General features: G+C 40.6%; 1 protein-coding gene, 2 long non-coding RNA genes and 1 pseudogene across 3 annotated transcripts; 2 read left to right on the forward strand and 2 right to left on the reverse strand.

Annotated features, from left to right (window-relative positions):
* The first annotated feature begins 1,891 nt into the window (after nucleotides 1-1,891).
* On the forward strand, nucleotides 1,892-3,941 carry LOC137709862 (uncharacterized). The gene is made up of 3 exons (XR_015964501.1): nucleotides 1,892-2,321; nucleotides 2,423-2,491; nucleotides 3,726-3,941. It is a non-coding gene; the product is annotated as an uncharacterized LOC137709862 (long non-coding RNA).
* Nucleotides 3,942-7,306: 3,365 nt separating this feature from the next.
* On the forward strand, nucleotides 7,307-9,640 carry LOC137709861 (uncharacterized). Its single transcript, XR_015964500.1, has 3 exons — nucleotides 7,307-8,020; nucleotides 8,122-8,190; nucleotides 9,425-9,640. It is a non-coding gene; the product is annotated as an uncharacterized LOC137709861 (long non-coding RNA).
* Nucleotides 9,641-11,947: 2,307 nt separating this feature from the next.
* LOC137710165 (uncharacterized) lies at nucleotides 11,948-14,162 on the reverse strand. Its single transcript, XM_088697191.1, has 3 exons — nucleotides 14,149-14,162; nucleotides 12,957-14,071; nucleotides 11,948-12,629 (listed from the first exon to the last, which is right to left on the reverse strand). Exons 1-3 carry the CDS (start codon nucleotides 14,160-14,162, stop codon nucleotides 12,601-12,603), a joined length of 1,158 nt encoding a protein of 385 aa, XP_088553317.1. The 3' UTR covers nucleotides 11,948-12,600.
* A 201-nt stretch (nucleotides 14,163-14,363) lies between these two features.
* LOC148695448 (putative disease resistance RPP13-like protein 1 pseudogene) lies at nucleotides 14,364-19,067 on the reverse strand (annotated as a pseudogene).
* Nucleotides 19,068-19,947: the final 880 nt, after the last annotated feature.

The following is a 19,947-nucleotide window of genomic DNA, read 5'->3' on the forward strand; positions in this document are numbered from 1 at the left end:
GGGGGTTTGTATATTGATAACTGTTTTATTATGTATATATCAAATTGGTCCACTCATGTTTATTTTGCGCCCCCTTCAGGAACTTAGAATCGAGGCATACAATCATGATGTCAAGGCATTTCCATATTAGCATCTTCGAATCCTCTCGGTGTAGAACCCATCCTTTGTTTCATTCAGTTTTATATTCTTTCTTTTAATGTTCTAATTAGATGTATGCTCTGAACACGTTACTTATTTGAATATTCTTCATATTTAAATTCATAAGTCTTATTTATTCTTGTTCTCATGCTTCGAATTGGCTTTCATCACCTTCAGGTATCGGCCAGCACATGACCCAGGACGTCGGGATCGGGGCATGTCAATAACCAACCGCACCTCCATCTCTGCTGCCAAAATCAACCTCTTGAGTCTCAATATTCCCGGGCCATTCCTTGACTTTACAATGCCTTCTGACTGCCTTGGCATTGACATCCTTATTACTCATAGCAGCACCACCATCTCTGCTGCCATTACAAATTTCCATCAACTTCTCCTGCTTTATGTTCTTAGTTCCCATTTCAACAGATTGTGGAGATGCATACAAGTGTTTTCTTGGCGAACCAACACGGGTTTCCTTTCAAAACTCGAGGGCATATCTGCACCCACTCAAAGATGGCAGCAACATGAAGAGAAGATGAAAAGACATGCTGCTTGTATTGAAAATAAAGCAGTATATGAGTAAAACATCATTCCAGGGGTTACCTACCCAATTGAAGTAGAATCATATTCATGCCGCACAGCAGGAGAACCATCCATGAACAACTAATTGATGGACATTTAAAATCATTGGCCTTGGAAGATCCAATCTTTTAAGTTCCACAGTTTGCTATCTGCATCAGCAAAGCCGACCAACACAGCAGTGACATAACTTTGCCCTGAAAGCATAGTTGAATTTCACTGTTAACATTTAACTAATATATAAGCCTAACTGATCAAATATAAATTCTAGAGATAGATGTAACATATTTAGAAAAGCCTTAGGAATAATGCCTTCACATTTTCCCCTACGTTTCCCATTTTATCATCACAATCAAACTTCGAAAGTGGGAACAAAATTTAGACATGATTTGACAAGGAAAGATAGCAGTGTGAAAGTTTTAGTGGGAGCAAAGTAGTAGTCACTTGAGGCGTACCAAGATGCAAAATAATAAGAAAACCTTGGAACCAGTTTTCCTGAATTGCTTATTCCTAAAATATTGAGTAAACAACTTCCGTAGAGAAATTCAAATTTTATTTGTGATGAAAACAAAAAAGATATCAAAGTCCTTCACAAGAATTAGAAGTAAAGAAAAGATTGCGTGGAGTTTTACCTTCACCTGGTTTAGCCATAACACCCTTCGCCGTAGTAATTTATGTAAGCAAACACATGTTGCCCTTAGATGATATTGTCCTGGATTTTAAAGAAGCATGTTTGAATTAAACAATTAAAAACTGATTGATTGTTTAATTAAACACGGTATATATGACAGAACACAATTGAAGATAAACTTTTACAGAATCTGAATCTTGGCTATGGAATGAATGGTGCTAGCACGCACCTGACTTTGACTTGAGATCTCAAACGATGATATTGAATTTTGAATGTCTATATTTGTATTATGTGAAACCAAGTACAAGGAAAGCTCATATAAATGAGCGGAAGAAAGGAAAAGAAACAGGAGGAGCTGAAAACAAGGAAAAGCAAAAACAGAAAGAAAGAAAAAACAAAGCAGAAAACATGGAAGCAGAAAACATGGAAGGAAACATGGAAAAGTAAAGCAGCCCTAGAAAAGTAAAGCAGCAGCCCTAGAAAAGTAAAGCAGCCCTAGAACTTCTTCCATGCTTTCTTCCAATACTCCCCCTCAATGTAAGAACCCGTCCCGGAATTTACGTAAGAAAATAGGTATTTTTGTATTTTCACTAAGTTTGGGGGATACCTTCCTTTTTAAAATTGTTTTTGAACCTTAATTGGTGAGCCCAAGGGGCCCACCCCCTGTTTTTGTCCCCCGGTTCCTTCCCTTGCCCTTTTCTTTTCTTTTTTTTTCTGAAAAGTCTTCTCCTCTCTTCTCTCTTTCTTCCTCCGTGCTCTCTTTCCCCCCTCCTCTCGGTGCTCTTTTCTCCGAGTAGAACACACACACACACACCCATGCCCGCACCTATAACTCTTTTCTAACCCCATAGTTGTGTTTTGGACGTCAAACCATGAAGAAACCCCCTCGGAGGCATTTCCCAGTTTTCCGGCGAGCACCGCCCCTTTCGAGGCAATTTCCGGCCAAACCACGGCGAGTTGGCCGGCGTGCAAGGTATCAATCTCTTCGTCTCGCTGAGTACTACAACTTTCCTTTTTGTTTCACCCAATTTCATTGAGTATGGAAGAAGTTATGCTCATTTGAATCTTACCCAGTTCCGACGGACACCCGTGGCTTCCAGGCTGTTTTCCGGCCAACTCCAACCACGATGACGGGAACCAAGGGTATATTTCGATTCCTTACCTTCGGGGCTTCAATTTGGTATATTGAATGACATGTTTTGGTTGAGTTTTGAGCTCCAACGGAGCTTGGGAAATCTCCGGCCGAAGTCCGACCTTCTCCCTCCTTGGAATCCGGCGAACACCCAAGGCCTTTGGGCCTTTCCTGCCAAGCCCAAACCCATTACCCTTTTTTTTAATTAGGCCTTTGGGCCATGAGGTTTCAAACCCAAACCCACTTTCCTTCTAACCCAAACCCAACCCACCTAAAACCTAAACCCAATTACCCTAACCCAAAACCCGTGACCCGTGACCCGTTGACAGTTGACCCGGTCAACGGTCAATGTTGACTTTGACCGTTGACTTTTTAGGTTTTCGTGCGGGACCCTTCCTAGGCTAATTTCGACGTTCTAAACTCGTTTTCGATGTCCGTTTTCCCAAATTTAGTCGTTTGAGTAGAGTTTGACTAAATGTACCATTTATGTGCTTAGGGGCGATTATTTGTGGCGTTTCCGTCTTCGCTAGTGGCGTGGCTTTTCGACGGCGAAGTATTGTGAGTGGACCCCTTCTAAAAATGCATGTTTTGATAGTATAAATGCATACATGAAAAGCAGGATTTGATGATTATGTTTTATGAACGTTTTACAAGATAACATGCTTATTGAGGCTAGTTTGAATTATTACTATTTTTCCTATAACCCATGTTCTTATAGAATATCTGATGGATGACGATATGATATTTAGAACATGTTTAGAACACTTCTTTATAGTATAGATGATGGATGACTTTATACTATGAAGTTGATTTTCAATATATGTATGTTCACTGGTTTTGTACTTACCTAGTGGTCCTTTCCGCTACGGGACGTAGGGATAGATCCGGTCCGTCCCAGGCGACGGTTTGGTGTTGGCATAGGGCCTGGAGTGTGTTTTCCTCTGACTGTCTGCTCAGAGACGGGGAGCCGGCAAAGGGCCTGAAGTGCATTTTCCTCTGACTGTCTGCTCAGAGACGGGGAGCCGGCATGGGGCCTGAAGTGTTATATCGGACATTCACTAGTGATTATTATTTTATGCGAATGATGATTTGAGACATTGCACGACATGCTAGGTTTCGGAAAACCTATGTTTATCATTATATTTGTGTTTTCATAAAACCTGGGGGTTAGTACGTTGATAACTGTTTTATTATATATATATATATCAACTTGGTCCACTCATGTTTGTTTTGCGCCCCCTTCAGGACTTAGAATCGAGGCATACAATCCCGACGTCCAGGCACTTCCGCATCGGCATCTTCAAGTCCTCTTGGTGTAGGACCCATTCCTTGGTTTCATTCAATTTTATATTATTTTTCTTTTAGTGTTCTAGATTAGAGGTGTGCTCTGAACACGGTCCTTAATTGCATATTCATTATTCTTTTATATTTATAAACCTTATTTATCCATTGTTTTCAGCATTTGCATTCAATAAATGGCTTTCGTCACCCTCGGGTGTCGGCCAGCACGTGCCTATCTTGGTATTCGAGGAATATCGGGGTCGGGGCGTGTCAGATTGGTATCAGAGCGTGCTTTTGTTCAGAGCATACTTAGGACTTTCTGTTACTGTAGTAGTGTGTTTATCATGACATCATTTGGATGTCACGACTTCCGGATTCGGTGTCACTTGGCATAGTTGTGCAAACCTTTCTCTGTTTGAATTTTCATCTTCTGGTTGAAATACAAGAATTCGTGTCGGGATTGTGCCTCAGTGGTGATGAAGTGGATTGTTGGACGACTTTCGACATCGGATCGATACTCTACATCGTGCATTCCCTGGGAATTTCGGACATAATTGGATCTACCTAGGAGTGTTGAGAAATGGAAAAACCCTAAGTGAGTTGAATTTGGAAGATATGAAGCGGTTTTGTACTCTACGACGTGCAATCTCAAGGAATGGCGGGCACAGTTAGTGTTACTTGGAAGCGACGTATTCTAGAAATCTTAGTTTGAGGGAGTCTAGTCGAGATCAGCTGTAGATACGAAATGGCGATGCCACTCTGCGACATGCGTTCCCTAGGAATTGCGGGCAGAGTCGGCTCTACATTGAAATCTCGAGAAACGGAAAAATCTTAACAGTACGAGTTGGTTGAGATCAACTAGAACCCTGAAATGATGACATCACTCTGCGACATGCGTTCCCTAGGAATGGCGGGCAGAGTCATATTGCAGTGGCGACTACTTGAAATATTCGAAGTGTTTGAGAAAGCAAGAAAGCACTAGTGGTAACGACGATTAGTAAGTGGTAGTTAGCGGGAGCAAATCAATGTTCTCAGGCTCATTACCACTGAAGAAACTCGTGTGAACCGGTAGAATGAATCTTCCATGATTGTTCTATCAGTAACCTCTTTGCTTACCTCAACGGCGAAGTCAAGTTCCTTAACCTTTGACCGTTAGCTCTACAGCAAATTCTCCGGGCTTTGACATCATTTAAATTAGATAATTTCTTAAGTGACTCTTCGGTAACAGACGCTGTTCCCACCAATTTTCCAAAAGGAGTTGCGATTCTTTTTGTTGTTGTAGTTGGATTTGGTTGATGAAGATCCATACTTGTTTGGATAAACAGACTTCTTGAACTTCACCTGGATTTGGCACTAGACGGTAAATCCTAGCACCTTGTCCACATACTTTTCGGTGGAGGTGAACTTAGCCTTTTGCTTGTAGACCAACTGACCAGTGCTCTTATCCACTAACTGTTCAGCCTTGTAACTTTTCAGTGTAATGGCTTGAGACTACCATATTCATCATTGTACGAAGATCGAGCTTTACTTTGAACTTCTCTGGACTCATTGAGCTTTGGTTTGCTCAAGGGCATCACTTTAAGTTAGCCAATCGTGTCACTACATGCTTACACAGACTGCTTTGTATCTTTCTTCTTCGTCATTTTGTTGGTTTAGAGGTTCTATGTTTAATTTTTCAACTTTGAAACAGCTTACAACATATTGTGAATTTCGAAATGTCTTTGGCCTTGTCAAATCTTATTAACAGTTCTTGACTATTCTTGAGCTTATACCTATTTCCTTTTTGGCTAAGGAACCAGTCAACCTTACCGTGTTGATTAACCAAATAATCATAAACAGTGATTTCTATTTCTGCATCTTTACCTTCCTTCGCTCGTTTGTTCTTGGCATGATTTCTCACTCATCCAGGTATCTTGTACTCTAGTTTTAATAAACTTGTTTTGATCCTCAAATTCTTGAGTGTTCTTTTAGTCTTCCCTGCATGGTTTCTTGCTTAATCAGTGAAGAATTCATGATCGATCAATTCGGTGGAAGTATGCGCCCAATTTTTATCTTTTCAAACAGAAATGTTGGGAGCATAATCTTTTCACAAGCTTACCCTACTTACCAGAAAGAGTTCCACGTGGGTGTGAGGTTGGAGTCGTCTTGTGGTAGGAGGTTGGTGAAGATTGTGGTGCAGGTAAGCAGCAGATTGCATCATTATCTTCACGCTGAATTGAATGGTCACCATTCATTATCTTGCTACAATTCATAACCATCATATCGTACTTTGGTAGACCTTTTCGATGATGTGATGTGTTCGCCTCAACGTAGTTTTCCACTACCTTGGCACCAGGATCCTTCGGTTCGTGAGCACGTGGGCGTGACGTGTATGCGATGTTTTAGTAAGAGTTGGATGAAGGTTTGAGTACAGAAGGTCAGCGGATTGTATCATCATCTTACTATAATTCATAGGCATCACATCGGTTCTTTTCCAATGTTATGTGCCGTCTCAACTCATCTTTTCACTGTTTCACTCCAAGACTCTTTTGTTGTGAGTACGTGGTTATTGAAACACTTCTAGCAGATCTGTTTAGTGTACTCTGGGTTGGCACCTCAGCGCGGTCGAGGTGAGAATCGGAAAAATCTTTACACTTCTCTCGAAAGGTGTGTACTCTCATTTATTTTTAGGTTGATCACTTGAGAGTCCTTCTTTCCATCAATGTTGACCTTGTTTTACTAGAAATCTGCAACTAAGCAAAATTGGAGAGGTGGTTTGAGCACTACAATGATTCCCAAGAGATACCGCTTGTTGGGAAAGGTGACTTCTCGTTTTCTAGTTGCTTGGCTCGAACTTTGGAGTCTACTATTAACAGGATAGCCACTTCCTTTGAATCCCAAGGTACAGTTTTCAAATGGGTTCTTTGTTGGCAAAACACTGGAGTAGTTGGTCGCATTTGGAAGAATTGAGGAGGATAAGATGCTTGATACTGGATAGAGTTTTATGACGACAGTTTCTGTTTTGTTCGGTTTGAGTACGCCATTTTTTGCGGCATGGTACGAGAGTTCTACAGGCAATACTGGTTAGCAGAGGAGTATTGTGAACTGGTATTCGAAAGATTGAAATTACGACGCGTGAAATTGTGCACCCTCAGCAAATTATTGCTTGCTTATCGAGACAACAAATGTGTGATCGATATCACGGGCGGCCGACTGTGGTATTGAAAACTTATTCGTTGGGTTCGTTAAGCAAGTGGGCAGGAAGATTCGTCTTCAGCAGTTGGTACGGTTTTGCTATTGTTAGGACTTGACCTAGAGACGCATCTTTTCTCGGAGTACGTGACGTTCGTATGCTTAGGCGAGACCCACTCTCATTTTTTTTCAGCTTTGAGTTTCAGTTTTGATTTTCAGTAAGTATTTTAACTTCCTTTTCTTTAATTATTTGTTTTCGACGTTACAAATGTTTTGGGGGAAGTATTTCCATTTTCAGCTTTTAAGTTAAGCGCGAGTTTTCGACTTATATGTTAGTACATATCTATTTTGACTATTTTGACGCTATAGTATTTTGCGTACTTATTTTTGACCTTACATCTATATATGTTTTCAACTTTATATTTTATTAAAGTATGTTTCTACTTTTACACTGATGGGGAAGAAAGTAAGAGCTTGGAGGCATGATAGAGGATTTGGCAACCCGCTCGCGACGGTGTGGCATATTCTCTTTGATGCACCCACTCTGACTTGAATTCTCTTTATACATATATTCTTCTTCCTATTTTCAAGCTTTTTGGTTTAAGTTGTGATTTTAAATTTCGGGACGAAATTCTTTTAAGGGGGGTAGATTGTAAGAACCCGTCCCGGAATTTACGTAAGAAAATAGGTATTTTTGTATTTTCACTAAGTTTGGGGGATACCTTCCTTTTTAAAATTGTTTTTGAACCTTAATTGGTGAGCCCAAGGGGCCCACCCCCTGTTTTTGTCCCCCGGTTCCTTCCCTTGCCCTTTTCTTTTCTTTTTTTTTCTGAAAAGTCTTCTCCTCTCTTCTCTCTTTCTTCCTCCGTGCTCTCTTTCCCCCCTCCTCTCGGTGCTCTTTTCTCCGAGTAGAACACACACACACACACCCATGCCCGCACCTATAACTCTTTTCTAACCCCATAGTTGTGTTTTGGACGTCAAACCATGAAGAAACCCCCTCGGAGGCATTTCCCAGTTTTCCGGCGAGCACCGCCCCTTTCGAGGCAATTTCCGGCCAAACCACGGCGAGTTGGCCGGCGTGCAAGGTATCAATCTCTTCGTCTCGCTGAGTACTACAACTTTCCTTTTTGTTTCACCCAATTTCATTGAGTATGGAAGAAGTTATGCTCATTTGAATCTTACCCAGTTCCGACGGACACCCGTGGCTTCCAGGCTGTTTTCCGGCCAACTCCAACCACGATGACGGGAACCAAGGGTATATTTCGATTCCTTACCTTCGGGGCTTCAATTTGGTATATTGAATGACATGTTTTGGTTGAGTTTTGAGCTCCAACGGAGCTTGGGAAATCTCCGGCCGAAGTCCGACCTTCTCCCTCCTTGGAATCCGGCGAACACCCAAGGCCTTTGGGCCTTTCCTGCCAAGCCCAAACCCATTACCCTTTTTTTTAATTAGGCCTTTGGGCCATGAGGTTTCAAACCCAAACCCACTTTCCTTCTAACCCAAACCCAACCCACCTAAAACCTAAACCCAATTACCCTAACCCAAAACCCGTGACCCGTGACCCGTTGACAGTTGACCCGGTCAACGGTCAATGTTGACTTTGACCGTTGACTTTTTAGGTTTTCGTGCGGGACCCTTCCTAGGCTAATTTCGACGTTCTAAACTCGTTTTCGATGTCCGTTTTCCCAAATTTAGTCGTTTGAGTAGAGTTTGACTAAATGTACCATTTATGTGCTTAGGGGCGATTATTTGTGGCGTTTCCGTCTTCGCTAGTGGCGTGGCTTTTCGACGGCGAAGTATTGTGAGTGGACCCCTTCTAAAAATGCATGTTTTGATAGTATAAATGCATACATGAAAAGCAGGATTTGATGATTATGTTTTATGAACGTTTTACAAGATAACATGCTTATTGAGGCTAGTTTGAATTATTACTATTTTTCCTATAACCCATGTTCTTATAGAATATCTGATGGATGACGATATGATATTTAGAACATGTTTAGAACACTTCTTTATAGTATAGATGATGGATGACTTTATACTATGAAGTTGATTTTCAATATATGTATGTTCACTGGTTTTGTACTTACCTAGTGGTCCTTTCCGCTACGGGACGTAGGGATAGATCCGGTCCGTCCCAGGCGACGGTTTGGTGTTGGCATAGGGCCTGGAGTGTGTTTTCCTCTGACTGTCTGCTCAGAGACGGGGAGCCGGCAAAGGGCCTGAAGTGCATTTTCCTCTGACTGTCTGCTCAGAGACGGGGAGCCGGCATGGGGCCTGAAGTGTTATATCGGACATTCACTAGTGATTATTATTTTATGCGAATGATGATTTGAGACATTGCACGACATGCTAGGTTTCGGAAAACCTATGTTTATCATTATATTTGTGTTTTCATAAAACCTGGGGGTTAGTACGTTGATAACTGTTTTATTATATATATATATATCAACTTGGTCCACTCATGTTTGTTTTGCGCCCCCTTCAGGACTTAGAATCGAGGCATACAATCCCGACGTCCAGGCACTTCCGCATCGGCATCTTCAAGTCCTCTTGGTGTAGGACCCATTCCTTGGTTTCATTCAATTTTATATTATTTTTCTTTTAGTGTTCTAGATTAGAGGTGTGCTCTGAACACGGTCCTTAATTGCATATTCATTATTCTTTTATATTTATAAACCTTATTTATCCATTGTTTTCAGCATTTGCATTCAATAAATGGCTTTCGTCACCCTCGGGTGTCGGCCAGCACGTGCCTATCTTGGTATTCGAGGAATATCGGGGTCGGGGCGTGTCACTCAAGCTGGATCAAAGGGATTAATTGATCCAAGCTTGAACAAAAGACGTTGAAAATCAGCAGAGGGTAATCCTTTTGTGAAAATATCCGCAAGTTGATCATGACTGCGCGTGTAGTGAGTGTCGATCACCTTGGACTGAACTTGATTTCTGACGTAGTGACAATCAACTTCAATATGTTTAGTTCGCTCATGGAATACAGGATTCGATGCAATGTGCATCGCGGCCTGATTATCACAGTGTAGGGACATGGGTTGTTGATGAGGAAAACCTAAAGTCAACAGAAGGCTTTTGAGCCAAATAAGTTCACAAGCAGTGGACGCCATAGCACGATACTCTGCCTCTGCACTAGAGCGTACAACAACACTTTGTTTCTTGCTTTTCCAGGTAACTAGGTTGCCTCCCACAAACGTACAAAACCCAGTGGTAGACTTGCGATCGAGAAAATTTCCTGCCCAGTCAGCATCGGTATAGCCTGAGATCTGAGTGTGACTATTGTTGCGCATAAGAATTCCTCTACCAATGGAACCCTTAAGATAACGTAGCACACGATGAACAATCTTCAAATGATCCATGCTTGGAGAGTGCATAAACTGGCTAACAATGCTGACAGCATATGATATATCAGGACGGGTGATAATCAGATAAATGAGTTTGCCAACCATTCTTTGATAGTAACTTAAATTGGGAACTGGATCACCGTGAGTTTTTAGCTTCAAGTTGCTATCCAAGGGGGTACGAGCAGGCTTGCAATCTGTCATTTTTGCTTCGTGAAGAAGATCCATGACATACTTGCGTTGGTTGAGGAAGAAACCCTTGTGATAGTGTGCCATCTCGATGCCCAGAAAGTATTTGAGAGTGCCAAGATCCTTGATAACAAACTTGTTGTTGAGATACTGTTTAAGAGCATTAATCTCTGACATATTATCACCTGTCACAATTAGATCATCAACATAAATGAGCACAACTAGTTTACCCACTAAGCTGGAATGAACAAATAGGGAAGAATCCGCAATACTTCGACAAAAACCAACCCTTTCCAGAACATGACTGAGCTTGGCATACCATGCACGTGGACTTTGCTTGAGACCATAAATGGATTTATGGAGTTTGCACACCATTTCTGGATTGTTTGATTGAGGATGACCTGGGGGTAGCTTCATGTAAACCTCTTCTTCAAGTTCACCATGCAGGAAAGCATTTTTAACATCCATTTGAAAGAGAGGCCATGCATTGTTAATTGCAACCGACAACAATACTCTAACAGTGTTCATTTTTGCCACCGGAGCAAATGTCTCTTTATAATCGACGCCATAGGTTTGTGTAAAACCTTGAGCAACCAAGCAAGCCTTATTCCTTTCGATTGTGCCATCTGAATGAAACTTAGTTTTGTACACCCAACGACTCCCCACTGCCTTCTTTCCTTTTGGAAGTTTCACTATAGTCCATGTGTTATTTTCATGGAGGGCTTGAAGCTCCTCTACCATAGCATTTCTCCACTCACTGTGAAGATTGGCTTCTTGAAAACTTTGAGGTTCTCGAGCTTCATTAATGGCACTTAGGAATGTAGCAAAAGAAGATGAGACTTTGCTATAATCAATAATATCAGTCACGGGATACCTGGCAGTGTAGGTCACATAATCATGCAACTTGGATGGAAGTTTCCTCTCTCGTGCAGGATTGCGACGAACTGTAGGAGATTGAACTACAGGTATTTGAACAACATCATGGTTGGAAGGATCACTGGAGGGTGCAGTGTGAATCTCTGATGAGGAAGGGTTTTCATCTTCAAGATGTTCCACCGAGTGAAGGTTAACATCATCCGGCACATGATCACTAGGAGTGCATGTTGCATCTTCTCCGTTTGGATATGGAAAAGGAAATAAGTCCATCAAATGCTCCCCCTGTCTAGAGTAATCCAGTGATTGTGAGAAGTAAGGAACATGTTCTTCAAATTTAACATCCCTTGAAACAACCATTTTTCTAGTTGTTGAATTATAGCACTTGTAACCTTTTTGGGTAGATGAATAACCTAGAAAGACACATTTGGCAGCCCTTGGGTCTAGCTTGTCACGATTTTGAGTTTGAATGTGAACAAAGCATGTACACCCAAAGACTCTCAAATGGGAAAAGTTGATCTTTCTATTTTTCAAGACCTCATAAGGTGATTTAAAATTCAACACTTTACTAGGCACTCTATTGATGAGATATGCCGCAGTAAGGACTCTTTGAGACCAAAACTTCTTAGGCACATTCATGTGAAACATAAGAGCTCTAGTCTTCTCAAGTAGATCTCTATTCTTCCTCTCGGCCACCCCATTTTGTTGAGGTGTTCCAACACAGCTTGTTTGGTGTAATATACCATGCGTGCTCAAGTAGTGTGACATGTTATGAGACATATATTCTGTGCCGTTATCTGATCGTAAAATATGAATTTTTGAAGCAAATTGGGTGGCCACAAGTCTATGAAAATCTTGAAAAACTTCCATCACTTCACTTTTAAATTTCAAAAGATACAACCAAGTAATCCTTGTGAAATCATCCACAAAAGTTACAAAATATTTGTATCCATCAAAAGACTCTATAGTTGGTCCCCAAACATCGGAATGCACAATTTCAAAAGGGTTACTAGCCCTAGACAAAGAGGAAGTAAATGGTAATCTAGTAAACTTAGAAAAATGACAAACATCACAAGGACTTGTAACTTTGCACATATTTGGGAACAAGGTGGATAGAACTTTTTCAGAAGGATGTGCTAGACGTTGGTGCCAAAGTTGTTGTTCTTGAGCTAAGCTTGAAGTGACTTGAAAAACCTTGGGAACTTGAATATGCTTGGAAAGATAGTAGAGACCATTTAAGAAAAATCCTTCACCAATCGTCTTCTTGGTGACTACATCCTGAAAGATCACATTTTTGGGAGAGAAAATGGCAAGACAATTTAATGAGTTTGTGATCTTGCTAACAGATAAAAGTTGAAAAGGGAATGAGGGAACATAAAGAGCCTCAGACTCGACATCACTTGAGATCAAATGTATTTTTCCTTTTCCCACAACCATAGCATTTTTTTCCATTGGCAACTGACACTTGGGATGGAATAGAAAATTTTTCAAATTTATGCAAGTTTGTAGACTTGTTAGTCATATGATCAGTGGCTCCAGAATCTATAATCCAATAATCATGCACATTACCAATGTTGAGAGCAGTTGAGAAGGAGTGTAAGATACCTGGGATGTCCCTTTGTACCACGCCTTCATTTCCAGCCAGGAAGCCAGCAAACTGTCCTAGTAGTGCAGTTTGATTGTTGTCACACTGATTTAGTGGTCCTTCACTATCTCCAAGACCTTGTTTCTTGTGAAGAAACATAGCAAACTCGTTGATCAGTGCAGCTGGATTAGTGGTGAACTTCAGTGCTCCATCAGAAGAAGTTGTGGCAACATGATTTGCCTTGTAAGAAGGGTTGTACGAGCCTTTCGAGACACCTTTGTTATCCCTAGGAAACTTTGGTTTTAACTCTGGATGAAGAATCCAGCATCGGTCTCTTGAGTGCCCACCAGCATCACCATGGCTACATTTTAAGCCAGTTTTCTTTCCTTTGTAGCCTCTCTCCTCACCAAGTTTTTGGTTAGAGAAGTAAGCCCTAGCTTCTGGTATATTTGCCTTCATGTCCAAGGTCATGACTTTCCTTCGAACCTCTTCTCTTTGAATTGTGGCACACACACTTGAAAAAGAAGGCAGGTCGGGATTCATGAGGATATGGCTTCTAAGATCTTCGAATTCAGGGCTCAGGCTTGCTAGGAGTTGGAATATTTTGTCTTCCTCGGCTCTTTTAGTTAGCACAGCAGCGTCGATGGTGTGTGGTCGATACACATTCAGCTCGTTCCACATAGTGGTCAGCTTTCCAAGATGTTGCACAAATGGCTTCCCTTCCTGTTGCAAACCAGCAATGTCCTTCTTTAACTGAAACATTATAGCCGCATTGTTCTGATTTCCATACATTTCCTTGAGATTTTTCCAAATAGTCATGGAGGATTCAGCATAGCTAAAAATTTCTGCAATCTTACGATCCATGGAATTGAGTAGCCACGACATGACCAACTGGTCTTTGCATAGCCAAGCATCATACTCCGGTGAGGTAGTCTCAGGCATTGGAATAGCACCATTAACATAACCAAGCTTTGATCGTCCTCCCAGAGCAAGAGAAACTGCTCTCTCCCATGGAAGATAGTTAAACTCATTTAGCAAGACAGAACTAAGACGTTGATTTGGGTTGATATCAATATCTGAGTGTGGTGATGGTGGAGTAGCATGAAAGCCGTCTCCTTCCAAATTACTAAGCTTTCTTCAGCCATGATTGAAGGACAAGAAGCTCACAAATCTCTCAAGAGAACACCACAGAGACAGGCCGGTTAAGGTCACTGCTCTGATACCATATTGAATTTTGAATGTCTATATTTGTATTATGTGAAACCAAGTACAAGGAAAGCTCATATAAATGAGCGGAAGAAAGGAAAAGAAACAGGAGGAGCTGGAAACAAGGAAAAGCAAAAACAGAAAGAAAGAAAAAACAAAGCAGAAAACATGGAAGGAAACATGGAAAAGTAAAGCAGCCCTAGAAAAGTAAAGCAACAGCCCTAGAACTTCTTCCATGCTTTCTTCCAATAGATGACTTGGTCGTTTGTCTCGATGCAAGGAATGTGAGCTATCTTCATCCACTCTTGTCCCCTCTTCTCCTGACACCTCTTTGCCAGGGAAGAACAATTTTTTATGCTCAGAAAAGAAAGAGATTCCGGAAGACCCTCTTTTGACAGGAATTCGAGACTATCACAGTCGTGAAATTCGAGCTCTTGAAGACAAGTGAGGTGTTGAAGTCCCTTTCCCTCCAAAGATTTCAGAATTTCCATTTCATGGATTCGGAGAGTGTGAAGAGTGGTAGGGAGCAGCTGTTCCTTGATCAACGCCTCCAACAGATTCTTGCTACTCCAGATCCAAAATGTTCGAAGGGAGACAAGTTGTTGCAAACCCCAGTACTTCATTGAAGGGATGAGTTTCTCACAATATCCGATATGAACTGCGTGTAGGTAGGGCGGCAGACCCCCTTCTGCAAACGACTCAACATTTGGAAGTTCATTTATACACAAAAATCGAAGGGCTGTGAGGGTGTGTATTCGGTCGGGCTATAACTTCAAATTCTCGCATCCCGACTCCAAAATGAGTCTGGTTGGGAGTAGGGATGGGCAAATACCCATTGGTTATGAGTAACTGCAGTTATCCGTCCATTTAAATTAAACGGTTACGGCTATTGGTAACTGTTTAGATAAATAAACGGTTATAGGTATAACCGTTTATCCGTAGAATTTAAATGGACGGTTATGGGTATTAACCGCGGTTATAAACGGGTAACCGTTTACCTATGTATTTTATATATGTAAAATTAACATAAACCATGTTCTCAATCCAATAATACTTAGCACCCAATAAATTAGCAAGGAATTCATCTGTCCTTCTCTCAATAACACTGCTACAAGAATGATGATTCTTATCATCAAAGAATTCGTCAAATTACTTTAAATTCTTTGCAGGTAACCATGAAATTGACATAAATGCTTTGACAGAAATGTCTTTTAAACAATTTTTGTAACCCAATAATACTTACCGAATATTATATTTACCTTCATTGGTAACAGTTAAAAATATCGTCCTTAAACTATTATTTCAATTATTGGAATGGTATAAGGACTTAAAAAATTAAAATACAGAAATGTATGATGAATATACCTATAACAGTGTTTAATTATTAAAAATAAAATAACATTATGACAATTGGGTTAAAAAAAAAAGTAAATGGGTAAACAGGTATTAAACGGTTACGGTTAAATAGGTATGCAGTTATGGGTATGGTTAACCGTTTATAAACAGTTATGAGTATGGATATAACCGTTTAGGCAATTACCCAACAATTATAGGGGCATGAGCATAAACGGTTATGGGTAAATAACCACGGTTATCCGTCTGGCATAACCATTACTCATCCCTAGTTGGAAGTGGGCAATCCCCCGTGGGGAAAAGAGACCAGATTTGGACACTTTAGGATAAAGAGACCGTCGAGATGAGTGAGATTTTCACCATCAGCTCCTTCTCCAATGGAAAGGGATTCTAGATTTTTACTGCCCTGGATTTGAAGAAATGAAAGTTTGGGGAAAATGCCCGACGGGAAGGACCTCAGTGAATCACGGCTATCCCTCAATTGCAAATCTTGAAGGGATGTCAATTTGGCCATCGTCTCATGAGATAGGAATTCTAATCTCCTGCAATTTTTTATATAAAGATATGTGAACGAAGTGGGTAGACCATTTCTCGGGAACAACAAGAGTGATGCGCAGTTAACGAGACTCAATCTTTGAAGACAATTACTGAAGTGCGGCAGCAAGCATTCTCTGCCACTAAAAATTTGAATCTCAAGTTTGGAAAGCGAGGAAAGCGACTCCGTCTCCAGTAACGACGAGAGACCAGGACATCTAACTATCTTCAGTTTTTGAAGAGATTGTCGCAAGGACTCTGTGTTAATGATGAGAGACCACGGTATCCATCTCATTCTGGTAGCCCTTTCATGTAGAACCCCACAGTCGGACACGGAAAGGTTTCTCAAGCAAGGAAGATTATCGGGCAAGTTTCCCCTCGGCTTCGGACAATTCTCTAAAGTCAGCTCCTCAAGACGAGGAAAGTCTAGAGATTGATCTCTACCTGGACAAGGTAGCCATTCCTCCCACTCTGGCATCTCTTTCAACTCTAGCTTCTTGAGAGATTGAAATGGTTGAATTAAAGAAGTTCCATTACCCCAATAGAACTCAACACTAATACTCATGACAGATTTCATCCTTTCTATATAGAGCTCTTTGAGAGCGGGTAACTGTCCAACTGGTGGCAACCACAAACAAGTACTACAATCAGTGAGACGCATAACTTGTATGTTGGAGAAGGAACCCAACCAATCCGGAAAGCTGGTTCCACCATAAAATCTGATGGTCAGCTTCACCAGGTTTACTGAAGGTTGTAGGCTTTCAGGTACACGTCTCTCTGTTATGGAATCATTTGCATCCTCACGACCCCATGCCAACTCTACTTCGTTCAGATCTTTCTTATCCTTCAAATTAGCCCCCAGGGCATTTATAGGATTGACAACATTTTACATATTCAAGATAGAGAGTTTTCCTCGAAGATTCGACAATTACCCTAGTTCTCCAATGCCACTCGACCTAGTGGATTTCCCCAACACAAAAGCAGTCAATCTTCTCAAACTTTTTAGTCTGCCCATTTGCACTGTCATCTCTTTTATACCAGTTCCACTAATATCAAGATGACGCAAATTAATTAATTTCCTCATGTCTGCAGGCAATTCAACAAGAGACGAGCAACCTAACAATAATAGAGTTTGCATATTGTAGAGATCACACATCGTATTTGGCAACGTTTTAACTGTAGTATAAGAGAGGTCGATGTAGCGCAAGTTTAAGTGTTTCCCAATTTTATCAGGTAATTGAGTGATATTTTTATATCTTACCAATGACAACACCCGTAAACATTTTAGTATTGGTAACAAATCCTCTAGAACCTTTATGCTTACATAGTTCAAATCCCACTCCTCATATGGTCTTAAAGACATGGGAAATAGGGTGCGCAAACACTTAATTTCATCCAATGGCTTAAATTTTGCAACAGTATCAAGTCTTCCTCTCATATATGACAAATGTCGAACTCTTTTAGGAACTTCATGTGGCTCTCCCTCATCCAACCTAAAACAAAATTCTCCAGACACAGACATAGCCAAGTCGTTAATAAGATCATGCATTGTGAAACTTAATTTCCCAATTCATGGTCTTTGAAGTAGTGATCGCAACAATAGTTCATCAAAGTATCTCTCACCGAGCTCTTCCAATACTTTACCACCTTCAACTTGTCGAATTAAACCCAGTGCCATCCAAAGTTGAATTATATTTTCCTTTTCAAATTTATAGTTCTTTGGGAAAATTGAGAAGTAAGCAAAGCATTGTTTTAAATAAGTAGGGAGATAATGGTAACTAAATCTTAAAGATGGAAGGACACTTTTATCATGGAAACATCTCCCAAAAATTATTGTTCATCTCCCAAAAATTATTGTTCAATATGTGACTCCATTCCTCGTAATCCACATTACAACTTAAGAGACCCCCAAGTGCTTTTGCAGCTAAAGGAAGACCATTGCACTTGCGTGCAATTTGCTTACCAATTTCTTCCAAGTCTGGATGTGCACTAGGATTTTCATTTCTAAATGCATGTTTTGCGAGTAACAACCAACAATCTTCATCCGACAAATGTTTCAAGTAGTGAATAGGAACGGCATGCACAATGGATGTGACACTTTTGTTCTTCGTTGTCACTATGACCTTACTTCCCCTCACCCTATAAGTAAAAGGAGCCCGTGCAAGATCCCAATCAATATAGTTGTCATTCCAAAGGTCATCCAACACAAATAGGAACTTTTTTCCCCTTACTTGTTCCCTTAGTTCAACTTGAAGCAAGTTATCTTGAAGACTGCAAGGTTTTGAGCTAATTGATTCAATAAGGGTTTTAGTCACCCTCATGGCATCAAAATCTTTGGAAACACATGCCCAAGTAGTAACATCAAAATGCTCTTTTATTTTTTCATCGTTGTAAAGGACCTGAGCAAGGGTTGTCTTACCAACCCCGCCCATTCCCACTACGGGGATTACTGATACGTGGCTGCTACTCGCATAATCAGACAGCAACGTTGTTTTCAACTTGTCTTTATCTCCATCCTTACCACAAGGACAAAATTCATGCTCAAACAAGAATGTTGTGGGAGTTCTTTGAGAAATTTTCCCCTTAACACCTCCTATAAGACCAAGGAGATTAATTTGTTTTGCGAGGTGTTCTAACCTTTGGAATAACTCGAGTATCCTACCATTTATGCCTTGATAAAAAGGATTAAGAGAGGTAGATAGGAAGTTCCACACCTGGGTTTTCTTAGTTTGATATTCAGCTTCCACCTTGGAGCGCAAGGCTTCAGCATCGATCTCATCGAGTAGATCCTCCGCATCAAAGACAACATGTTTGAGCTCGTCAAGCCAGCTTCCCACAACAGGGTTGACAATCTGCTTCTCCTCTGCATCATTGAGTACTGCATGAAGGGTCAACAACGTCAGCATCAGCTTCTCCATGAGCAAACGATCAAGCCTTTTCCCCCGAAACAGATCCAAGAACTCGCCGGAACCAATCTTATCGCACATCACCTGGATGGAAGCAGAGAGAAAAGCCTCTCCAATCAAAGCTCCTGCCATTTCACTCTCTCTCTCTGTTTTTCTTTTTTCTTCAAAGAATTGTTGGAGGCAGGGCCGGCCTGAGAATTTGGAACCTAGGCGAGTTTTCGAAATGAGGTCCTAATATTCTTTGATTTTCGATTCTTTGTACATTGATATGTATAAAAAAGAATTCGTTAAATACATAAATATTCTATTTCCACATCTAATACTATTAAAAATTATAAAAAGAAGATAAATATACAAATATTACTTAAACATTAAACGGCTCATGTACGGTCAGTTTTGTCAAGTACTGTTTGTGTTTAATTTTAGATAAAAAAATTAAATGATTTTTAACCGCACGATGTATGATGAATAAGCACGATTTACGAATCTTCAAAATTCTTACAAGAGAATCCGGTGAGAATTTGAATTAAATTATGATAACCCGATACATGACCGAGTAGACAAAAGTTCTAATTATAGGAAAGAGATCCCCTCCAGATCTTTCCCACCGAAACCACCAAGTCCACTCATCTGGACTCTTAAAATTTGATCCAACGGCTACAAACAAGAGACCTCCTAAAAAATTATAATAATTTTAACTATTGAATCAAATTTTAAGAATCCAGATAAATAGACTTGGTGACTTTGATAAAAGAGATCCGAAGAGGATTTCTTTCCAACTTATTCAGCCACACTCCATGTGGGGCGTCTTTTGAAAGATTAATCAGGTGAGTTTTCTTAGCCCCTTTGAGTGGAGAAGTACACCACATGCACAACTGATGAGAGCCAGCAACTCTCACTGTCACAGAATCAGAAAAGCAAGATATCTAGGACCCTGATCCTGTAATCTAAGGTCATCACCATTAGAAATGATTAAAGGTTTAAAAGGAAAAAATAATTTGATTTGTTCAAA

This window comes from Pyrus communis, chromosome 7 (genome assembly GCF_041283825.1).
Source record: "Pyrus communis isolate YQ-2024b chromosome 7, ASM4128382v1, whole genome shotgun sequence".
NCBI classification, from domain to species: Eukaryota; Viridiplantae; Streptophyta; class Magnoliopsida; order Rosales; family Rosaceae; genus Pyrus; species Pyrus communis.

Excerpts from the sequence above, each read along its gene's own strand:
- LOC137710165 (XM_088697191.1), bottom strand. Across the intron at positions 12,630-12,956 it reads GGTACAAAGGGACATCCCAG|GATGTAGTCACCAAGAAGAC; the intron begins GTATCTTACACT and ends GTGATCTTTCAG.